Source organism: Ambystoma mexicanum, chromosome 6q, assembly GCF_040938575.1.
Source record: "Ambystoma mexicanum isolate Mex_15411 chromosome 6q, UKY_AmexF1_1, whole genome shotgun sequence".
Taxonomy (NCBI): Eukaryota; Metazoa; Chordata; class Amphibia; order Caudata; family Ambystomatidae; genus Ambystoma; species Ambystoma mexicanum.
Window position 1 is genome coordinate 983,060,931 of NC_090937.1, and position 24,759 is coordinate 983,085,689.

The 24,759-nt window shown below is 46.5% G+C and overlaps 1 protein-coding gene across 3 annotated transcripts in view; it reads right to left on the reverse strand.

Annotated features, from left to right (window-relative positions):
- CENPU (centromere protein U) overlaps nt 1-24,759 on the reverse strand; it is a 797,426-nt gene that overhangs the window by 551,470 nt on the left and 221,197 nt on the right. For all 3 annotated transcript variants that reach the window (XM_069631498.1, XM_069631499.1, XM_069631497.1), the window contains exon 5: nt 2,821-2,944. In XM_069631498.1, the coding sequence (XP_069487599.1) occupies nt 2,821-2,944 (124 nt within the window). The remainder of the gene's footprint in view (nt 1-2,820; nt 2,945-24,759) is intronic.

The following is a 24,759-nucleotide window of genomic DNA, read 5'->3' on the forward strand; positions in this document are numbered from 1 at the left end:
TTATATGTTATGTGGCTAGACTGACATGTTGGGTCAGCCAGTCTAGCACTTTCTTACTGTGGCACGACTGTTGTTCTGGGCATCTTTGACAAACCAGGCATGGTATGTATTATTACGTAGCTAGGTTGGCATTTTAATGCAGCCAGACCAGCTGTTTTTTTATTGAGGCATCACATTTTATTCTGGAACTACTACGCATGCGTGGGCCACAACGGTGGGGGCGCACCCAAAAATCTCACACAGGGTGATGGGAGAACTGGGACCGGCACGGTCTATTGCATCGCAATAATTATAAAAATGCACACAAGGTACTCACATATGGTCATGGAAGGCAGGAAACATTTTAACCACATCCATGGGCATGTATTTTAGCAACAGCTACCATAGCAATACATTTAAGGGAAACATATTTACAATGTCATCAAAATGAGCTACAGTGTTAAAAAGCATTCCTTATTGGAGAAATGCAGACCTCGACTTTAAAAATGCATATAAAATCACAAGTAAGTACCAGAATTATCATTCTAGGTCCAGAGCTCACTGAACCCTTTTGGGTACTGTCTAAATTCCCTGGGGTAGGTAAGTACTTTCAGAGACAATTAGGAGAGTTCCATAGCAGGTTGAATGTTCCATCGGAAAGAATGAGAGGAAAGTCAATGGGCCATGCGCTTTAATGGAGGTACGTCAGTACTACCGCACAGAAGCTGATTCAGCAGCAAACAAACCCAGGGAAGGCAAGAAGAGACCCCAAAGAACAGAACTACAGGTCAATGGACGAACCAGAAGCCCCAGAAAAGAATGCACAAGAACCTCAAATAGAAGTGTAAATACGGTAGAGACTCGCTTCCAAAGAATCTCGACCTCTGACAATAGGGACCTCTGAGGATGAGTATCTTGAATAATCACCACCCTAAGACCCAGAGTTAAGTAGTCACATAGTTGCTTTCGATGAGAATGGCTCCAGTAGCACGAAATAACCTGGTAAGTACCGGGCTTCTTTCCTTGTGTGTTTTTAGGACTCTGTACCCAGGGGCTTGCACCCTGAGCCAGCAATGGCCCAATCAACCAAGGAAATGAACAAAGTAATACAAACTCTGCAAAGAAGACTCCAGGAATATGTGGGAACCTGCCAAGACAGCACGCAGCAGATACATAATCTTCTGACCAAGGCATCAAATGAGACAACTGCTGGAGGCACCCTCTGCCGTTGATGAAGATTTGGCAACATTTTGAGGGTTCAACCCTCTTTTTGACGGCAGCAGTGACCCACAACCAAGCAAGGACCCTGATGGTAAATAGCCCAGTCAAATGTTACAGTGTGGAGGGCTCAGCCCAGTAGATGCGAGGCGACAGCAAAAGATTCTAGAATGCCGTGACCGGACCTCAAGAGGCGAAAAACCCAAACCGCGATATGCACAAGCCACTGTAGCCAGCAGGAGTCAGTGGGAAAATCTCCTCAAGCAGGTCAGTAAACCTGCTTCCTGCAAGCAGATAACAGGAAATGGAAAAAAGAAAAAAAAAAAAGTGAAGCAGGGACCTGGCAGGGCCCCTATGTCCACTGCAAAAAAGGGCTGGACAAAGGCCAGCCAACCAAATGCTGGAGGGGCTGAGGAAAAGGGTTAGATGACCAACAACATTGGATTAGTAGGACTGCCACTTAGCCAAAACCACCCCCACAAAAAGTGAGAGCTTCAGGGACTTCAAGTGCCGAAAACCAGTTTGAACCAATGTGGAGGTTGCTATTGTTGCCTCAAAAAGAGCCCACGTGGTCAGAACAGCTATTTTAGGGCCACCTCGTGATTGCCCTGAACAAAGAGTCCTAAACTATAAAATGGCTCAGAACAGGATTTAAAAAGAAAATTCACTGATGCCCCAACGGCTACCAAAAAGGACACTGGGATACCAATTCAGTAAAATGGCTAATAACCCGTATGAACCCAAAACTAAAATACTGCTGCTACTACTTCCCTAAAACGTATGTAGGGTGATAGAATAACCTTAGGGCAAAAATTGGTTGCCCGAATGGCACCCTTGGGACTGGGGCCTTAGGGACGACCCAATGCCACAAACCTTAAGTTAGGTAAAAAGGGTTGCAGTGGCAGGGGGGGCTACAAGGCCCTGGCCATCAAAAGAAGCAATTGATCCCAAAAATAAAGGGGGGGGGGAAGCAAAAATGTTGGGGGTGTGGTGTTCAAAAAATGTGGTTCTAGGACCCCTGCAACATAGGATCTGTCTTAACACTTCTGAATTAATGACACACCAAGTAACACTAAGATCATGCAAGTCCCCGACAATATGAGGCACAGTAATAACCTGACAGAAGCATTCGAAAATGTACCATCGGCTATATGACATGGCAATATCTTGTTGATGACTGACACAGATGCACATGGTATGGACATTTCTTGTACATGCATTATAATAGTGTGTAGCCATGGAAATAACATAAATGACACAAATGTAGTGGAAATGGCACCGACATGGGTGTTCTCTATTGAAGTTGGTATTCAAATATGCATATTGTAACAACATTCTGGAGGAAGCACTTTCTCAGATCTCAGAGGATATTCATTGGCTGGCATATCACTGTGCACAGAGCATCACAAATACAGAGATCCAGATCAAACTCTGAGCACACAATATTTAGCAAAGAAGGAAATGGGGATGTAGCCCCTTTGCACAATTGTACACCTGGTTATTTATGATGCATACCGAAATCGAGAAAAGCAGCTGATAAACTTGTGCTGTTGATTTTATCCTCATGTGGACCTGGCCTCCTCATGAAGTATGCACCACATGAAATTCTGAAATTCATGGTACCTTTTTTTAAATGATTTCTTTGAAGGAGGCACTTGCTGTGCCGATTTTGCCGTTTGTGGAGCCACCGCTTGTTCAAGTTGTTCCTCTCCTTCATCCGCCACGGCTGTACTGTGCAAAGGATGATCTGTAAATAAGGTAAGGAAGATGAAACACATTCATATAAGCATTACCCATCACCCTATTGGGTTATTCATCAAGGTGCCAGCAAAGCCCAAATGTCAGAGGGCTGATTGGGAGAAGATCAAGCAGTAAACAAAACCGGACAGAAGCTGTGGCTAGTAAGAGGAATGAATTGTGTTGCACCAGTATATTCTAAGAGATTACAATTCACTTTTATTTATTTATTATTATTAATTTTTGTTAGAGATGGGGGGAAAACCTACCAGGACACTTTACAATAGTAAATATACACAATGGGGAATTCATAACATGGGGTGCTTTGCAATGTTATGGGTAAAAGCCTAAGGAAAGAAGGCATCTGAGGGTGTAGGCGTATAGGTACGTAGAATTTGGACCACACAGCCTAGCTAATAAATTGTTGAGAAACATTTACAGTAATGTAAAACTATTTACAGAGATAACAGTGGCACTACGAGGGGAGGGCGATTCAAAGTGGGTAATGTTGCTGGATGTCAGCAGAGGTGCGTCACCGAGGTTAAGATGGTGTCTCTTTAGAGCTAATTAATTAAAGTCCTGAGCAGTGGCAATGTTTTTCCTTTCTGAGGCTAGGAAGCTCCAGGTTGCCGGGGAAAGGGGAGGCAGCACAGGTTGATGGGAGACAGAAAGGTTGAGTGCAATTTGGGGGTGAAGAATGTGCGGAAGACAGATGTGGTTAGCGAGATTTGAGGAGTGGGCGCAGTACTTGGAGTAAAGAGAAGGGGGAGGAAGTTGAAGAGGTCTATTACCTCCACGTGGCAATGGGCAGAGGTGGGCGAGGTCGGGGAAGATTATAGAAGGTACAAATAACAGTACTTTTTCCGGAGGAGTGAAGGAGTACAGTAACAGGCCCTGGAGGAAGCTACAGCACTAGACAAGTTAGCTAAAAACAAAAAGGTGGAAATCAAGGTTTTTGTGGAGTGGTAGTAAAAATGCAGATAGCTTTTCCAGATGATTAGGATAGGAAGTTCATCCGAGGTGCCATGAGAGTCAAGGTGACAAAATGTTAGCCTTTGAGGTAATTGTCAATAAAAACACAGAGCTTGAGAGACTTGAAATCAGAGGGAAAGGAATTGGGGTAGTTGCAGCTCAGTTGAAGCAAGGAGGTAGCTTATGTCGAGAGGTTACAGGAATTGAGCGTGACCAGTGACAGATGACAGAGAGGCAGTCGGGTAAGAGGGTCAATAGATCAGGTGGGGAAAAGGAAAATGGTTTTGGTATCAATGATAGCAGAAATCAAAAGAAGAGCAAATATTGCATACTGAGGAAGGGTATCTTACCAAAAAAAACTTCGTCTGAGCGTGGTACAAAAATCCCGACCCCCATTACTGCGCCCAAACCGAGCCGTGGTTGTGGGGTGTCCCCCGGGTCTCCTTGGACGCAGTAACAGGAGTCAGGAGTTGTGGGGGTGACCCCCCGCTTACCATTACGATTTTTAAAAAGGATCCTGCGGCATCAGCACCGCCAAGTGGCAGGAACTGACGCTGCAAGGGTAGAAGGATGACTGTGGCGCACACAGTAGTCTGTCACAGTAAAGGTAAGTGGGGGGTGTGGTTTTGAGGATTGCGGCCCAGGGCAGTCGGCAAAAGTAATCTGATCACTGCGCTGCACCGTATTTGTAGTCGACATTTTCATATGCGGGATTACGGGCGGCGCAGCGATCACAGATTCCTGGGGTATGGAGGGTGAAAAGATTACCCAGGCATACAGAGCAAGTTTATATTAAAGAAATGGAGGTGAACATCATGCTTTACTTTCATTATTTCAAACTCTTCAGCAGCCATGTAAAACCATTTTGAATAACTTTAACATTTAACTTGAAAACACGCCACGAGGACTGGAAACTAAAACTTCCAGGTACTCTTTCCCTAAATAGTTTACCACAATTTTCATAACAACCAATCCATGTCCATAATCAACCATATGCCACTTCCTGACCAGGACACCTTCTCTTCTTTTGGCCATCTGATGCACATTTTCACCTCATCGTCCACAAAATCCTGAGTTCCGGATAACTGAACTTTCCCATTCAACGTCGGTACCAGGTACCGAATCCAACGTCCGAAGAAACTGCATCTTGTGTTGTTCTTTACTTTTCGTCTTCTTAAGGTGTTGGTCTGAATGGACACTTCTCAAATGTGTCTCTGCTCACTCCAGAAAGCAACCGAAACACTTAGAAAGGGTGGGAAGTACACAAATAAAATATTTCAAAAATCAGCCGTTGCTGTTGCCCTACGCCTGAGCATTCCAGTCTTCTTCCTATTTGCGTCACCTGGGGAGATAATGCTGACCTCAGTGCAGTTGATAGAATCAAGACTCCCTGCACTGTACGCCTGGGTAATCCTTATTCTTCGTCAAAACCAAGACAAGCATTATGCTTGTCCAAAGCTTCCCATAACTTTTCTTTTTTTGTTTTTTAATTTTTTAATTGTGCTTTGGCTTGAAATGTAAAGCTTTCACAATAGTTAATAAATTACATAAAGTACAATACAGCAAATAAATAAAATATCAATGCAAATTAATAAAATAACAAAACCAGGAACATATGAACATTTCATTATATAGCAATATTTCAAACATTTAAGCTGTCAACCATGCATTTACTTGTGGTTCATAATTAAGAATCGGTGCAATAAGAACCAGTGTGAGGGCTAACTGCAACACCACAAGTAACTCGTGCCAGAATTCTGCCAGGGCGACTGACTCCAAGTCCTGTACAAATGTACCCATATACAGATTTCTGCTGATTGGAAGAGCTCTACATTCAACCGCCAGTTGTTCCAACTTTCAACTTGAGCAGGAACGTTACAAAACCTGCAAACCCTATTCAATCTTTCAATCTTTGCTTTCGCACCCAGACTTTTTTGGGGAACAGGTTAAGTCGAGCTCTAAGAAATAATCCTCTCAGATAAGAATTAGGAAATTTCCTCAAATAAACAGGCACATTGAGAGGTTTCTCTCTTATGAGGGCGTAGGAAAATAGCTTAAATATTTACAGTCTATTGTCCTTATTCAGTCTTAATGCCAAAGTGTTCCTTTTACCTCCAAGGGGTTAAATAACAAAATGTCTGCAGTAGCCTCAAAAGAACCAAAAATAAAAGGGAAGTGCATAATCCAAGTGTTAAAAACAGAATTTTCCTAATTAAAGATAACATTTTCCAATGTTCATAGGTCTGTAGTGAAACTAAACCAAGTTCATAGCGGATAATTTATATAGGCACACCCTTGCGTAACTGCAATACATTTTTCCAAAATAGTCCATCAAGGAAATGCCAACAGATAACATTGTATAATAATAAAACATCTGTGCCGTACGTTCAAATAGGGCAATGGTATTCTGTCTGTATATTGCTGTATATTTGTAAATTCACTGTTTATTGTAACCTGTTCAAGAGTATGCGCCCGATTGCCCCTGGGCCTGTTTTTTTTGCGCTTTATAAATAAACCAAACTTCAAACCTTAATTTTATAGAACTTTAGGACAGGTAAAAACAAGAAATGCCCAAATCTCGAAATTAATCCTTTAGGCTTCAAATGCCAACACAACTGTTTTCTGTCTCAGAATGGTATTCATGATCAACATTTTACTGGCCCATCAATGTGAAAACCCAGATAAATTAAAGAGGGCACAACCTCCAGGCTAGACCGATTCACTTGAAATGTATCTTAATTTTCTCATGATTAGGACATTAGTTTTAGTAGTTAATAAATTGTTATCTCTAACATATCATTCGAGGGCATTGAGTTGCCGCTGGAGTCTAATAGGCGTATAATCTAAAATCACAAGATCGTCCGCATAGGCCAACCAACTTTCCAGAGACGATCCCCAAGGCAAGAATTGATGCTGTCACACCGTGCGAGACTACGCAAGAATTATCTGCTTGGTATTAGGTAACCCACATTATGGTATAGGTCTGTACTACACAGGTTGGTAGTGTGACTGAGCAGCCAGGCCTATCTCAAGAGGGGTAAATGTGAGGTATAGAGCTGTACAGATGGAATCAGTCAATACAAGTAACACTTATACTCAGGGTTTCAGTTATAAATAGTTATTTATTTAACATCAGTTTTAAATGAGCCTTCTTTAAAAAGGAAATTCTCTGTAACGGTTCATGTAAACTTTGGAAATACTTAACTGGTGAATACTCTTTGGATAGGCTCAATACACTTCTCCTACACCCTGAAGTGACCTCAATTATAAGGATAGTATTTGCATTTTTAGATCGCACCAATATACTGTATAGACTCTGGGTTGCAGAGAGGAAGGGTTAAGGAAAATAAAAAGGTTACAACACTTTCTTAAAAAGGGGAGTACAAATTAATCCGCCAATGAAATCTAGGTGAGCCTTTCCCAGCAGTAACAGTATTAAAAAGCTACAACCTATGGAGGGACAAGCAAGAACAAAGTCAATGGATTTAGAAGAGTACCTTTAGGGAGTCAGGACACACAGACATTTGGACAAAGTCTATAGTTCTGATGCACTTCTTGGATAAATACTCTGTTCAAAGGAAATCACTGAAGACACACAAGCTGTTAGGCCTGTACAAAGGGGAGTTGAAATCAACTCAGAAAGTTAAGCAAGTGTAAATCTCAAGCGAGACAGCACGATTTAAGGCAAGAAGGTAAGTACCCCCAAGCCCAAACAGTACCTTTGGTTAGAGGAAAAAGTGGTCCAGCTGGTTGTCTTGCTACAGCTATGCAGACCCTGGTTCCTGAGCCTCAGTCGTGGGGACAGGAGGGAGGATGTCTGAAGGGCTCCTGTGGCAGTACCCTGGACGATCGTCGGCAGCTACAGGCTCTCTTCGATTCAGCGGCAATTCACGTTTTCAGCGCTTCGCAAACAGCAGTGATGCAGAACAAATCTCTGGTTGGACTTTCCTTGCTCTCTCGGTCCGGGACCCTGCTGTGGGGACCCTAGATCGGGATTTCCTGCTTCTGGAGGGTCCCTAGGAGGCTCCTGGAGCTTTTGGCCAGATTAGTTCTGCAGCAGATGTTGCACTTGGTTATGGACACTCAACCCCTGGCATTGCTCTTCTGCAGCAACGGAGAGGCACAGCAAGTCGGTGATCGTGCCAAAGTGGAGTTCGTCTCAGGGTTAGTTGATCCCACTAACCCAAGGGAAGAAGTTGTCGCTTTTGAAGCGTCTGTCAATACGGAGGTCAGCACTGTAGCAAGGCTTCACCGGTACTTCAAGGTCCAGGAGGTTGCAGCAGTCTTCTCGATTTCCACTTCGGGTGTTTCTTCCAGTGGGCTACTCTGACTCTAGTTCAAAAACCCTCACCTTTTAAGAATGGTTTCTCATTCATAGACAGCAGGGTAGCTGTTCTTTCAGGATAGCCAGCCGGCCAATCAGGACTGGTTTCGATCAGGCACACGTAGAGACAAAAGACAGGGAGTTTCGGGACCCTTCCTCACTTCCTGCCCTTCTAGACACACTGGAGCCAGCGGCGGGGTTCAGGGCTGAAGTCCGCCAAAGGCAAAAAACACAAAGGGCTTAAATCTGTCTCAACGCACGAGTAAAAGCCAAGAAAGACCTCAAACAGAAAATGGCAAATAAGAAAACAGGGGCCATTTAAAAAAAAGAAACTTTATTTAATACAGTGACAGACATGTTACCATAACACACATATCTAGGCGAGAGCGCTACACTATCGTATAAGACCAACAGAGTGCGATCATGCAAATTTCAGCAAAGAAATGACTCAGCCTGGATTGTAATATATCATTTACAGTTCAAGTGACCGATTTGTGTAGGAAACTACGGAATGGGCACCATATGTCCTTGGGTTTGCAGCTGGGCAATGTCAATGAAATATAACACTCTTCCCTCATTAGTAGAAGTCAGTTCCTTGAGCCAATCATTAACAGCGGAAGCTACACTGGATTCACAATATTTTAGAATGCATTTTTGGCAATTAGGCAACCCAAGTGGAAGTCGGCAGAATTTTACAGCAACATTTTCAATATGTCCCAGTAAATATTTGGGAGGGGACAGCATAGAGGGAATCCAAGTAAAGTCACATAGCACTTTGGCAACTGTCAACCAGAACTGGACAATACGAAGACAACCCCAATACATGCCAATACAAGCCTCTGCATTCCATTTTGCACATTGGTCACCAGCTGCTGGCGCAAATTTGGAGACACGTACAGGCGTGTAATGCAGTTGGTCGAGTACCTTGAATTGTATCAGCCTAAAAACAGGCATGTATGGAGATCTCCTTTGTCAAGCGGCACCAGCGCAGCCATTGCTCCTCGTGAATCGTTATGCCTAAATCTCCCCCCGCCCCATTTCTAGTTGGCTCTATTGACTGATGTTTGTTTGTTTAGACTGATAGGCCTTATATAGTCTTGACACTAGTCCTCTGGGTTCTTTGTTGGTCACCAGCAATTCAAATGGTATGCAGGGGTTTGGTTCTAGAGGGAATGAGGATCACTGACATCAGAAAGCCAGCCGCATTCTGAAATATTGAGGTATTCTATCTGGGTTACTGCCCAGTTTGGCTGTAAAATCTTTGAACGTGACAAACTTCCTGTCAGGTAAGAAATCGCGTGTAGTGTCAGCTCCTCCCCGGAGTCCCACTCACTCTAGATATCTTTGTCACAAGACAGGGGGGAGACCTAGGCGTCTTCGCCAGGGAACAGATCCGCAGTAGTGTGTGTCCACCATAAAGTCTGCCAGTGTGTCTATGTAGGTCTCATGGTTATCAGCAAGTAGAGAGCATTGCAATCGGGAAACCAATATACACAAGTATTTAAATGTATGCAGGGCCTATCTGAATTCCATTAGATCTGCTAGGGCACGTGCGCTATTGATCAGTGGGAATAGTTCAGATTTAGCCTCATTAATACGGTAACCAGAATGCATTGTGAATCTACAAATCTCCTCCAGTAACTGGGCCATGTTTAGTTCCAGATTGCGGATGTATAACAATCGGTCATCGGCATAAAGGGACATCATTTGCGGTGGGCCAGCGATATGTAGACCCCTGTGGCTGTACCCATGTCTTATTATACAGGCAAGGGGTTCAATCGTCAAAGCAAAGAGCAATGGAGATAAGGGGCATCCCTGCCTGTACAGCGGCCAAATTGATAGGAGGGTGAAAATGTGGCACTTGTGCGAACTCTGGCAGTTAGGCCGGCGTATAGCAGGCTTATAAACTTAATGAAGTGATTCCCCAGTTGCATTTGTTTAAGGACCGCAAAGAGGAACTGCCAGGAGATAGAGTCAAAGGCCTACTATAAATCAAGTGAGGCAGCTACTGCCTCATCGTTTGGATCTATTTGGTCCCTTATACAAAAGAGTCTACACAAATGAAACTCTGTAGAACGTTCCGGGATGAAGCCGGACTGGCCCGGATGAACCAACGTCGACATAAAAGAAAGGAGGCCTGTAGATAGAATTTTGGCAACATTTTTTGTATCAGTATTTATCAAAGACTGGTCTGTATGATGCCATTTCAGGCGCTGGCCTGTATGGTGTCAGCAACACCGTGATTACAGCGTCGGATAGTGTAGGGGGGAGGTTACCAGACACCAAAGATTCCTCCCAGACATTCAGGAGCTTGGGAGCCAGGATCTGTCAGAGCTCTTTCTATAGTTAGACTCCTATATCATCCGGATCGGGGGCCTTCTCAGACGGAAGAGTCATTATGGCATCAATGACTTCATCCAGTGTGAGTGGCTGGTTAAGTGCTAGCTGCAATTCGTGTGATAGAGATGGGAGTGGTGTCTCGTTTAAGTAACTAATCAAATCGGCGTTAGTACACATCACAATTTGTGTAAAGGGATTTCTAGTACTGATAAAACGTGTTGATATCTTCCTGTATGGATAATGTGTTGCCTGTCTTCCCCCCGATCAAAGTGATGTGTTGTGCTTCGTCTCAGATCAGCGCATTTGAAAGGAAGCAGCCAGGTCTATCAGCTTTGCCATATCGTCTTGCCTGGGAGGTCTGGTTCATCAGTCAGACTTCTCTATCCGCTAGCTCTGTAAATTTCAGCAAATTACCCTTAATAAGGCCCAGCTGTGCAGTGTTGTGTGTTGTACCATATTAATTTTCCAGCCGCCTCAGATCTGACTGTCACGCCCAGCTCCCTTCTTGTCTCCATTAAGTTGCCAGTGGAAAGTGAAATCACCTTGCCCCTTAGCCACACCTTAAACGGCTCCCAGACCATAGCATAGTGGCGAAAGATTCCTTGTTTCTCTGGAAGAAGTCGACACCTCCATCCCGCCATGTTGCTAGAAACGTTGAATCAAGTAAATGAGGAGGCATTCTCCAAAGAGGGCAGGGGGAGGCGGGCCATCCCATACCATTGTCAATGAGACTGGTGAATCATCAGAAACGGTTCTGGGATGCATCACACTCCTGCACTTGTGTCAACATCGCTGCCGGGACCAGCCAGTAATCAATCCTGGACTGTGCGTTCTGCACCGATGAGTAGAAAGTGTATTCGCACACGCAAGGGTGGCAAACCCTCCATGCATCAGCCAATTCCAATTGTTGCATAATTTGCATTATCATACGCCAGCATTAGTCGGGTCCCGCTGAGTATCTCTCGGGTGGTCCACTGCGCAGTCCAGCATTGTATTAAAAACGCCTACCCATATGATCAGGGAATGAGGGCCCCCGATTAGGATTTCCACCACTTGACCATAAAATTTGGGATCATCCATGTTGGGGCCGTATGCATTTTCTAATGCTAGATTTTCTAATGCTAGATTTGTCCCTGCTAGCATTCCACATAGAATCACGTGCCTATGCAGCATTTGCTTTCTTGGAAGGGAAGTGAGCGGTGCATAAGAGTCATCACACCCCTGGACTGGATTGACTAATCGGTGTAAACCCGCTGGTTCCCCCAATTATACGCAAATTTCTCGTTAAGCAACCCCTGGGAAAGAGTTTCCTGCACCATTACGACCTTCGAGCCATGACGATTGATATGTGATAATATTTTCCTTGCTTTAATAGGGTTATTTAGGCCCCGGACATTCCATGTCAGGAAGGAGATCTTATCACCTATAGTGTCTTGTACTTCGTGCTATATAAACATAACTCGCTCACTTAAATAACAGGGATTTCATATTGGTGTGTACCAGGGCAACAGTTTGCACTCTTTTCCAAGAAACATATAAATACAACTACTAACACTTTAAAATCCAATAACCATTGGTTCAGTTGTAAGTCATTAACCCCAACACGACGGACATCCACCCCTCTACCCTCATCATCACCCCCAAATTGACGATGTAACCTAAACAAAAACTGTGGGAACTCCCTGAGGTGCACTGCGAACAGGGACTGCTAACGCACAGCTGGTTGCAATTACTACAGCCGGGCACAAATACATCAATATTGTTTGACTATGCACATTTTGGATAAGGATAATTACAATCTACTACTGTAATAATCACACATTGTCAATATTATCCAATTTGTTCTCGCATGGGAGTGGGCTGCGGCAGCTGTCGGGGACCCATAGTGGGAGGGGTATAGAGATCGACGACTCAATGCATGCCGTAGACTCAGCTGGAGTCTCAAAGAAATGTGCGTGGCCCCCCCATGTTGAAACCAAAGTTTAGCTGGAAACGTCAGTGCATACGGTACCTGTCTAAACAACAGTTTCTTCACTTGGTCGCAGGATCTCCGTAGAGCTTGCACATTAGCACAAAAGCCTGGGTAAATATTGATTTCTGAAGCCTCATATCGGAGAGCCCCCTTCTCTCTAGCCATCTGCAGAATTAGGTCTCAATAATTGAGCAATCTTGGCAGTGTTGTGCATGGAGGGGCTCCCGGCTTAGGAGCAAGCCGACTCGGGTATCCCAATTATGCAAATGTTGTTATGTCGCAAGCGTGACTCCAAATCCTCGCATTTGTTACAGATCTTAACGACCTCTAGTTTCAGTTGTGAAATATCATGGTCCTGCCTGTCGACCCTGTCCTCTGGGTCGCCAATCCTTGTTTCCGCCTCATTTATACGAGTGCTTTCCTTCTCCAATTTAGCTCTGAAAGAGCCTATGGTAGACACAATATCATCGAGCTTCATGTTAACAGCCAGGAAACGACTTTGCATTGCCGCCAACAAATGGTCCTCACAGGCATCCCCAGAGGTTTAGGCAGGTTTGTTAACCGTTACAGGATCCGTAGCGCCCAGGGCCTTGGCGGGAGTGTTAGTAAACAAGTCCATCAGCCCTCTTTTCTTCCCGCCGGACCGCTTCGTCATGATATTTCTTGGTGGCACTGCGTTGTGTACCACTTCGTAGATACGTACGTTTGAAAGGATCAATGGGTGGATGAGAAAAGAGACGACCCAGAAAGGGAGAAGTTGCAGAGAGACCGTGGACAGAGGCTTGTGTACTAGGACCCCTCAGGATGTTGGCCCCCGGAGCTACAATGGGAGGTAGGAGGGCAGGCCTGTGCTGTGGTTAATCCAGATAAGAGACAATTAGATGTAGGGTACAAATCAGTGTATGTTGCTGTCCGGGTCCTGAGACAAACCAAGTCGGGTGCTATAAAGCTGCAGGAGTTCAGAGACATTCTGGATCACCCACCCCGGTGGCGATGGCAGTGTATGGTGCACAATGAGGGGTGATGTTGAGGAATGCCAGAGGCCAGAGTTATGTTCCCCCTGACTCCGCCGGATCACGGGTAGCAGAACACAGCTGGCAGGCAGGCAGAGTGCGTGCTTTGTAGGCTCCCAAACAGGGAGTTAGAAGCGGCGGGTGACTGGACACTAATGGTAGCTCTTCTGTTCAGGTCAGGGGGAGTGGCGTATAATGATTTATTTTATTTTTAAACGTATTTACTGGCATTTATCATGTTTACATTTGCATGACATACAATATGTCCATGGTTAGAGGATAATAAGCGTTTCGTAATAAGACATTAACATTTAACAATTCAACTTTAACTGTCTTCAAGTGCTCCTTCCATCATGACAGGGCAGTCTGTCGGTTCAGAGGGGGTTAGGCAAGCCGGGGGAAGAGGGGACTTGAGCTTGTAAGGACACAGTGAAATTGTGGCTAGTTGCTCTCGGGGTTCTGTGATGTTGGTTCTGAATCCGTTTTCCATAGGTTTGTTCTTGTTCATGGGGGCTTGTCATCCGAGGGGTGAAACAAGGATCCTGCGAGTTCTTTCCAGGCCGTTAGGGTCATGCTCGAGGCGTCCGTGGACCTGGCAACACTGTCTTCCCATGCCTTTGTTTCAGCTCGTACCCAACGTTCCAATTCTCTGTGCCATACCTTTTGTTGGGGTCCTGCGGGTTTTTTCCAGGACATTGCGATTGTCCTTTTTGCCAGTGTGCAGATGTCCATTAATTTGGCCAGGTGTTAAAGTTTGGCCGGCCTGGGGTACGTTCCCACAAGGCATTCATCCGGAGTCCACTTGTACCTAGTCCACCCTGCTTTTTCGCTCGTCAGCTGAACGGTGGTCCACAAGGACTGTGTTTTGGTGCACGACCACAACATGTGAATCAGGTCTGCATTATTCTCTCCGCACCAGGTGCAGACAGAGTGTGGTGATTTATTGAATTTCGCCAGCCTGGATGGGGTTAAATATGTTCGGTATAACAAGTTCAGTTGTAGTTGTCTAAATCTGTGGTTTCTGGAGACTGCTTTAGGGTACGCTAGAGCCCTCTCCCATTCTCCATCAGCCATTTCCCAGCCCATGTCGGTTTCCCATATTCTTTTCAGATCGGCACTTCGTGGGTTGGGGGTGTCACTCAAGTGGCCATAGATCTGGGACACTGGTCTCCATCCCTCTCCCAAGCTGTACAATACTGTGATCAGAGGGTTTGATTCTGGTTCCTCCGGCCATGTTGTCCACTTGTTTCGTGCTGTAGTCCGTATCCTTTGATACCACAGAAACTGGCCCGTGTGGATTCCAGCTTCCTCCTGGAGTGTTTCAAATTCCTTAAAGGTGCCATCGTCATACAAGTCTCCCCACGTATATATCCCTTTGTCTTCCCAGCCTCTGAGGTGTTGCAGGTCCAATGTCGGATCTGCATAGGTCCGAGATCTTTGGTATGTCTGGGGAGTACTGATGCTTTGCGTGGGCGAGTGCCTCTGCTCTGTGCCATACTTTTTGCCGTAGGGCAGCCAAGAAGGGGGCATTTCGCATCAGGTGGCTGGGGGCCCAGATAAGTTCCTTCAAATGGATCGGGGAGACCAAGGGTTGTAGCAGGGGCATCTCAGATGTGGTGTCGTCTGCTAGCCACTTGGTCACAAAACTAAGTTGCGCTGCCAAATAATATTTCTCAAAGTTTGAGAGTTGAATTCCCCCCTGGCCGTGTGGTAGGAGCAAGGTGGTGTGTCGTCCTTTCCCCCATAGGAAATCACAGAGTATCACTTCTAGCAGGCGAAAAAAGGAAGCATTGATGTAGTAATGTACATTTTGGAACCTGTACAGGAATCTAGGGAGGACAATCATTTTAATTACTGAGGCTCTGCCCATCATAGACAGGGGAAGTTTTGCCCAGAAGTTCATGGATTTTCTTAAGACGGGGATTGCGGACTTCGTGTTGTGTTCGTGCATCAGTGCAGGGGTGTGCATTATGTGTATTCCCAGGTATTTAAACGAGGTGACCTCCCACTGTATCCCCACAGAAGGAAGTTCTACAATATTCTTGCACTTGAGGCCAGCTAGAGGGAAGAGGCAGGACTTTGCCCTGCTAAATTGTATGCCTGAGACCTTCGCAAAGTTGTCTAAGACGTCTAGCATTGTGGGCACGTTATTGTGTGGGTCTGTAACATATAGCAGCACATCGTCTGCATAAAGTGAGATGATGTGGTCCACTCCCCCCCAGACATATCCCAGCATCGAAGAATTGTTTCCGGAAATCGATGGCAATAGGTTCCAGTCCTAGTACATAAAGCATGGGGGATAGTGGACATCCCTGCCTAGTGCCCCTGCATATGTCCCAGACCTCTAGCCCTGGGTTTTGTATAAAGTATCTTGATCCACCTAATGAACCCCGGGCCAAAGCCGCAACCTTCTAGAACTACTACGAGCCATTCCCAATATATAGAATTGAACGCCTTAATGGCATCAAGGGATAGCAGTGCACATGCCTCCGTGCTAGCCTCAGTTTGGTTTATAACCTGTTGTAATCTGCGTAAGTTCATGGTCGTGTTCCGGCTCGGTATGAAGCCGCACTGATCCATGTGCACGATCTCTCCTATGATTCTAGCCAAACTTTTTGCTAATATCGTTGTCAATATTTTCACATCATAATTGAGTATGGCTATTGGGCGGTAAGAGCCGCATTTGTCGACAGGTTTGTTAGGTTTAATGATCGGGATCAAAAGGGTCTCTCATGCTGTCGGGCAATATCCCTCTTTCATATGCTTCTTGAATAACCTCATGTAATAAAAAGGTGTTAGGGAGGTCTCGTACGCTTTATAAAACTCAGCGGGTAGCCCATCGGTCCCAGGGGTCTTGCAGGTGGCCAGCGATTTAATCGCCTATGTTATATCTTCGGTCGTGATGTTTGCATCTAGGGCCTCAGTCTGTTCAGGGGTTAGTCTGGGGAGTCCTATTTCCTCCAAAGTATCTGTGATTTGGTCTCGGGGAACTTGGTCCTTGTGGGAGTATAGGTGTTCATAAAAGCGCTTGAAGGCGTTGTTTATGCCTTGTTGTGTTTGGAATTCATTGCTCTCTGCATCCTGTATCATGGTGATTGTGTGCCTGGGGTGTTCTTTCTTGCACAGCCAGGCCAGCATTCTACTCGGCCTGTCGGCTTCTGTGTGCGCTCTGTTAGTCTTGGTGGTGTAGTCGAATTTAGCTAGTCTATCCCATGCCGATGTGCATTTAACTCTAAGTGCTTTGAGGGTGTCCTCTCTCTTGTGAGTGTTCACCGGGGTGGCCTCAAATTGCTCAATCTCTTGCTCCCACTGGTCTAGTTCGCCTCGCAGCTATTTTCTAATGCCTCCTGCTTTTGTTATAATTTCCCCCCTTATCACTACTTTTAGGGCGTCCCACATCGTGCTCAGGTAGTCCACACTTCCGGTATTTACCTCTATAAAAGTTATCTATAAAGTCGTGCAGCTCCTCTCCTTCCTGAGTGCCATGTCTCCTAGAGCGTCAATCGGCATTCTCCACATAGGGATAGGGGGTCTAGGGCCAGCGTGGTTCCATTCTACTCGAAGTGGCGAGTGGTCTGAGATGGTTCTCCCTAGGTGTTGTGCACTGTCTATTTGTGACAGGTGTTCTTTGCTAATGAAAACGTAATCTAACCTCGTATGAAGGTCATGTGGTGAGGAGAAGTACGAGTATCCCCGAGCGTTGGGGTGCTGCTCCCTCCATGTGTCAGCAAGATCTAGTCCGTCTATTATCGTAGCTGCTGAGGGACCTTTCGGGTGGGGCTGGGACCTATCAAGGTTGGGATCTCGTACACAGTTGAAGTCCCCCGCCCAAAAAAAGATGCTGTGCCTGTATGGGGCGATTTTGGGATACACTGAGTTCAGATGTGCCGGAATATTAGTGTTGGGAAGGTAGGAGTTCACTATACATACCTCTTCCTCTTCTAGTCGGCCCCACAGTATCGCAAACCTGCCTTCCGGGTCTATCTCGGACTTAATAAAATGGAATGGGAGTTGGGGGTGAATCCATAGTCCTCTGGCATATTTGGAGTAAGTGGTTCCAATTCCTTGTCCTCCCCAATGCTCGCCTGATTTGGCCAGAGAGTCCACCGTGCAATGTATCTCCTGCAACAGTGCTATTTCCACTCCCATTCTGTTCACGTAGGACTTGATTCTGTTCCGGCGTAGGTAAGTTCCCAAGCCCCTCACGTTCCAAGTCATTATTTTTATTCTAGTTGCCATGGTGGGTTAATAGGATTTCCGCTGTTTCAGTCCAGCAACCGTCAACCTCTTCCGTTCGCTCAGCCCTTTTTGGCTTCCTCTCTCCGTGCCCGTCCTCCCCGGCACCACCTGTTACACCTGTTGGGAGACTTTAACTTGAGTAACTCCCATTGTGTGAATGGGGAAAAAACAAACAAAAAAACAACTCGAACTGCCCCTAGCAGTTGCTTTCAACTTGCAGCGCTCAGGGGGGGGTCCCGAGCCTTCCAGATCAGGTAGTGTGTAGGTGGACTGCCTGCACAGTTTCCGGTGGGGTGGGTCGCCTTTCTTTTATTTCGCGTGGTCCTCCGAGCTCCTGTCCGATCTGGCTTACATCACAGTAGGACTCAATTGTAGTATAATTGTCTGCTGTCTATATTCGTGTGGGGGAATCGCTTTGCTCTTCTTGCCATGGCGGGTGCGTGGTCAGTCCAAGTCTGACCGTGGTGGTTCCTCCTTGCCATCAGCCAGGTTATTATGTTCGAGCCACATGTTTGCTGCGGATGGGGTCTCCAGAAACATTGCTCTTCCTTTGTACAGAATTTTGAGGCACGACGGGCAGAGCAACATGTATTTTAGGTTGAGCTTTCGTAATTGTGCTTTTATTGGGATGAATGAGTTCCTTGCTCGTTGCACTGTGGGGGAATAATCTGGGTACATGACTATTGTCGAGTCTTTCCTCTTGATCTCTCCACCTTCTCTGGAGTACCGCAATATAGTTTCCCGGTCACAAAAGTTTAGAATTTTGGCAATGATTGGGCGCGGGTGTGAGCCGGGTGGGGGGTGTTTCTGGAGAGATCTGTGGGCTCTTTCAACGGAGAACCCCTGAGTGAGGTTTCCTGGACCAATTTCCTGTTGTAGCAATGTTTCGATAAATTCTGTCGGGTCTGGGCCTTCTAAGTCCTCTGGAACCCAGAGTATACGAATGTTATTTCGGCGGGCTCGACCCTCGACATCCTCGGAGCGCGCCTCCAGCCTTGCCACTTTTTGTTCCAGGTCTGGGACTTATCTTTAGATCTTGGGTACTCTCCAACGTCGTCTTGCAGGGTAGTTTCTATCGCTGTGACCCTTTCAGTTAGGTTTCAGGCGTCCTGACGCATGAGCTGTATGTCCGATTTCACCTCCTCTATCTTTCCTTTGACTGATGTGCGGAGGGCTGCTATTGCCTGCAGGACTTGCATGTGTTTGAGGTCCTCTTCTTGTTGGGGCGGCTCTTCCGAGGTCTCCCGGTCTTGCTGTGATTGTCTTTGGGGTCTGACTGACGTGAAGGAATCCATCGTAACCAATTTCGGTTTATTTTTGGAGGAGACATCCCCGGTGTCCGGTCCCACAGTCTCTTATGCCGGGTCCGGTTCCGCAAGCTATGCAGGCCTTTCCTGCGGCTCCTGGTTTGCGTTATGGTTTTCGTGTCTTTGAGCGGAGGGTAGCGGGTCCGTGGGTCGAGTTGGCCGCCGCCACTTATTGGTTGGCCGTGTGGGGTGGGGTCCGTCGTGCGCCCGTGCCCCAAATCTGGATGGTGGGGGTCCCCGTTCTTTTCTGCCTCACTTACTGTGTTATTTGCTGGCCCACTGCGCCCGCTGTTTCTACGATCTTCCCATCAGCTCCGCTCGACTGCACCACGAGTGCATCTCTTCGGCCCTCGTTCTTCCCGCGGCGACGGCTCCCCGGAGTGCCTTCGGCGCCGGTATCGCTGGACTCGAATTTCAATCCCTGTGGTTTCTCCACAGCTGGGGAACGAGTGGGCCGCCCCGTCGGCTTGGTGTGGGAGAGAGTCCTTTGTTGGCGCGCTCCGCAAGGTAATCTAGGCCTCCGTAGCTTCATTCTTATTCCGCGGTGGGCGCCGCCATCTTGTGGGTCCCAGGGGCTCAGCATCCAGCTTCGCGTTTTCAGCCTTCCTTGCCCCGGTTCACCCCAGGAACAGGGTCGAGTTTCGGTAATCGGTTCCCCTTCGATGTTGTTCGGTTGTTTAAGTTTGCAGACCAGTTATAGCGATATTCGCTCACTTTGCAAGGATCTCGGAACAGAGCTCCGCGGGAGCCTGTCCTTACAGCATGCATGCTGGCCACACCCACGGGGAGTGGCGTATAATGATGCCCTGGCACGACCACGCTGACGTCGGTACTCATCGGAGGGGGAGATCCAGGTCCTCGGCCATAATGTATCTCAGGGCCCCCTCAATGTCAGCCCCCAAGGCCAATGAGAAGTGGCGATGATTCAGATTGAGCCCGATGTGGGTCCCAGTCCATGTGGGGCACGGCACAAATCCAGGCGCGGGTGTTGCACAGCGAGGAATCCCAATACTGTGAGCTCCACGAACTTGGCCAGTCCAAGCTGAAACAATGGGTAGCCTTGTATAAGGAGCCACGCCCCCACCAGCGACCGGCCCCGCCAGCCTTAGTGGAGACACTGGGCAGCTGAGGGAGGTAGGCCAGCCGGCAAAAGCAGATTCAAATCATGCCCATAAGGACGGGGCGGGCCGCCCCGCAGTTAGGGGCCATCACCAGCAGCAGGATCAGGAGGTGAACCAGGACTGGGTGGCATCGGATACGGGTGTCCCGGACAGCCGAAGACTGATGTAGGCTATGCCGGGGGCAGAGCCGCTCGGGGGATGTCACCGATTGTCCGCCTGGGGTGGAGTATGCAGCCTGTGTCGTGATCGGGCTCCGGCACAAGGAGCACTCACCAAGCCACCCAGCCACGAACCGGAAGCGGGGGGATGCAGGCAACGGAAAGGGGAGATCTCCAGTCGCTCAGCTAACGAATCATTATCCGAGCTTCATAACGCACAGAGTTCCACCTCAAATTCAGGTGCCCAGAGTCCGAGCCGCCAATCCGCCTGGATGATGTAGGCAGGCTCAGTCGTCCCCATCACCGGCACAGCACCCAGTGGCACAAAGCCCCGACACCATTAAGCGGATCCGTGCAAGAATGGAGCCGCAGACGTACCACGTAAACCGCTACCTGTAGAGTTACTTTTCAGTGTTGAGTCGATAATAAAAGGAGAGGATTTGTAAAGAAAAAAGGATTTCATGGGCCCGGAGCTCCCAGCTCAAGCAGCCATCTTGTTTGCTGCTCAACAGAACCCCTCCCCCCCCCGACAGCGGCCATTTTGACAAAATGGACACATATGGGTGCTGTACTGCAGCTGAGGGTTCAGCCTGTGGTAGAAAAGCACAATGGTAGTAAACATTAAACCACTGCCGCCAGCTGTTTAAACTAGAAAATATGTTCCATGAGAAAGTAGAAGAACAAGTTACTTTCTTACCTGGTAACGTTCTTTCGATGGGATAGTCCGACAACGTATTCCATATCTATGACAGGTAATAAGCACAGCTGTGGTGATTACCTGTCATAGATATGGAATACGTCGGAGGACCCAATCCCCTCGAATAAGGGACTACTAAGTAACCACCCAGCACTCCACATAACGTGCTGTGTGTTGGACCTACAAAGAGAAAAGGTAAGTAAGATCAATTTCATCTTACTATTCTTGGGAATGGTAGTTCACGCAAGAAAAAAGGTATTTAAACCTCAAGAGGAATCCAAAGGATTTCTCAGTGACACTGCACTGAAGGTGCTGCGTAACCATACAAAAAGCAGATGCCTATGGAGTTTGTCAGACTCCAAAAACAGTAAAAACATAAAATACAAATCAGGTTAAAACACTAGAGTGAGAAAAAGGTCTCACTCACTCCGGAGTTAAAATTAAAAAGTCCTAAATCCAGCAAAAGAGATGGGGTCTCTAAGGTGAGAGTATTATTGCACATAAATGAAAATTCTCCCCAACAATCCCAATTTGGGAGGGAAAGATCTAGTATTAGTTAGGGCATCTCCAATATCAGAATTAAAAAGATTTGGTGTCAACACACAACCTTGTATAAGTCTTCGCTCTGTGATAAGAGGATACAAATCATTCTCTATTCAGTCTAACTTAGAGGATTGTGTCCAAATGTAAAAGCCTTAAAATATCCACTAAATATGACTGCCCTACTTTAACAATTTACAAAACAATAGCGAGGGATTGACACAAACGCCATTGCGAAGTTCACAAATGCAATGTAGATTGTCACTCAATAAGTGCTCTGTCTTTGAAAATATGTAAAATAAATCCATTCAATGAAGTACCTACACCTTGCTTAAAGCCTGATTGATGACTGTCAAATTTCCCAGTCTCATTTGCCCACTTGATCAGTTGTTTTAATACCAGTGATGCCAAAACATTGTTTGGATCATCAAGTAAAGCAATTGGTGATAATTCTGAGGGTTAGCTCTGCCCCCTTTTTATCGATAGGTACAATAGGAGAGGTTTTCCAAGACATGTGTATTTTGCCCAGGAATACTCAGCATGTGTTTAAAAAGTGCAGACAAAACGGATGCCAATATGGGAGAGTTGCCTTTTAGGGTTACATTAGACAGGCCGCCAGGACCGGGAGCATGAGAACGTTTACTTTTAACAATAAGGTTGTATATGTCCTCGGTATGAAATGGCAGGGCCCATGAGAGATTCACAACATATGTGGGGGCATTGCCCATAGACTAAATGGATTGTAAATGTTTAACCCAGTCACAATCAGAAAGGGGGTTTATTGGAAAATTGGCTTGAGTACCAAGATTTAAGTCAAGACATTTCCCAAAATCAGATACATTTTTCAGGGAAAGGGCAACCAACATATTTTAGGAATCCCTTTGTATTAAATGATTTGTATGATTACGTACCCAATTTTTGAAACACATTTTCAACTTGTTGCCTTTCTGCTTAGGAGTTAATCTCCATTTCTCTAGCACAGAACACATTGGTCTTACCCAGCCTAAAAATTCACCATTCTCTATGTAATGCAAAGTGATTACTTTTACTCAAGTTACAAACTTTGAATACATCACATTTTTGAGAAATAACATCAGTTACAACATCAGGAACTACCACAGGGCCAATTATAATGGACGGGATGTCCCCTGTTCAAAGCATCAGACGTACCATTAACAAAAGACTGAGAATCTTCATTCAAGTCAAAGCAAAGCGAGGTAAGATCACAACAGGTCAGTATGCTATTAAAGTTGCTGCCTGACTGCCAAATATCCAAAATGTCACCAATATCTTCAAAATTGGGACACCTGTGCAATGTCCGTGTGGTACCTGTTAGGCAGAATCCTGTGCAGTGCCCTTAGGGACAACTACACACAATTAAGACTACAAGTGGTAATACAAATTCACCTTTGGTACAACCCTGTACTGCACTGTTAAAGTGGTATCAGTAGCGGAGCAGCCAGACTTATCTCAAGAGCAAATGAGCAGTAGTAGAGATTGCACAAAGGACCACAATTATTGTGACTCAAGCAAACAATGAGTCAGGGTTTTTAGTTGGAAAGTAAGAGTACATTTATTTCTAGACCATCTGTTCGTAAAACACTTCACGTCTATCAAATTAAAACCACACGTAAAATACACTACACACAACCAATTCTCTTTGTGCAGAACAACTCAAGATAAGTACCTTATGCTTTGACAGACCGGTGTTATGAAACAAAAGCCGTTACCGGGAATACATATGCGATCACTTTTTGACAGTAATGACAGTTCGGGCTTACTAAAGATACGCGTATCTGCAGGAAGAAATGTTACTGGAGTTAAAACTCACTTAGCACCCGAGTTAGTTGGGGGCAAAAATCATAGGCAATACTTTTGTCAAGGCAGACAAAATCAGAGAACACTTTCTGACAAGAAGATAAAAGTCAATAGGCCTGTGCCAGTGTCAAGTGGCCCCGGGTTCCTGTTGTCGAGGATCACACAGTCCGATAGTTCACGATTGAAGATTGCCAGAAGTACTTGGATATTGTCAACAGAGGAAGCAAAAGTTATAAGAGGGAAAAAAAAGACAGGGGCAAGCCTTGGATGAGGAGAAAAGGGTTCACCCTAGTTCCTCGAAGCTGGACACAGTACCTTATTCTTTGAAGAAGCTGGTGCCACGGCAGTTGTTCCTGGTAGTTTCCTGCAGACTCACGGTTCCTGGAGCTTCAGTCGTGGAGACATGAAGGAAGACGTCTGGAGTGATCTGCACTACCCAGGGATGAGGCCAGCAGCAGCGACTGTGAATAAAAGGTGCGCTCCTTTAAAACAGGGGAGGCTCTACAGATGGCTATCCGGACCACTACAGCAGTGTACAGCGATTTCGATCACGAAGAGGATCCTCTGGCTGTGAAAGATGAGCTGGTTGATCCCACCAGGCTCAGGGGAAGAAGACTCCGGACTGGATCTTCTCTTGTCGTTAAAGGGTAGGTATCTCACGACTGCAGCAGGGCTCCACCGGGACTCGGTAGTTGCAGCAGCCGTCTTCTCTGCTTCCCTTCGGTTCCTTGCAGTTCCAGTGGCGACTCTGACTTCCAGCCCTCCAAAGTGGTGCCACTCTGTCTGGGGTACTTAGGAGGGGTGGAGGGGGATTTAGGCAGCCTGGACTGAGTTGCCTAAGCAACTCAAGTCGCACTCCGTCCTGATTGGCCCAAGTGGTGAGCCGGCCGGCTCAGTGTTTGAGTGACAGCTAGGCTGAGTGAATGAGGGTTTTCTGCATAAAAGCAGGGCTTTGGGGACTGGAACTTCAGAAGTCGCCACAGGACCTAAGAATCCGACGAGGGAGAAGCTGAGCCGACCTGCCACGACGCCACCACCGGTGGAGCCCTGCTGGACCATCTTACCACTTTTCCCAACGACAGAGGAGATCTCCCGCCAGAGAGTCTTCTTCCTTTGACTGGTGGGGATAACCAGTTTCACTGTCTTTTCTCCTTCCCGACGTACCGCGTGGCCGCTTTGCCTGTGCCAAGCACCCCGGCAACCGGGATACCACGTTTTAACACGACCGCGAACAAAGGTACCACCTTTAACCGGAAAACTCAGCGGCTGGTTTCTTCCCTGGTAGTGCAACGACCTTCATCTTTCCTCCAAGTCGAGATCTTCT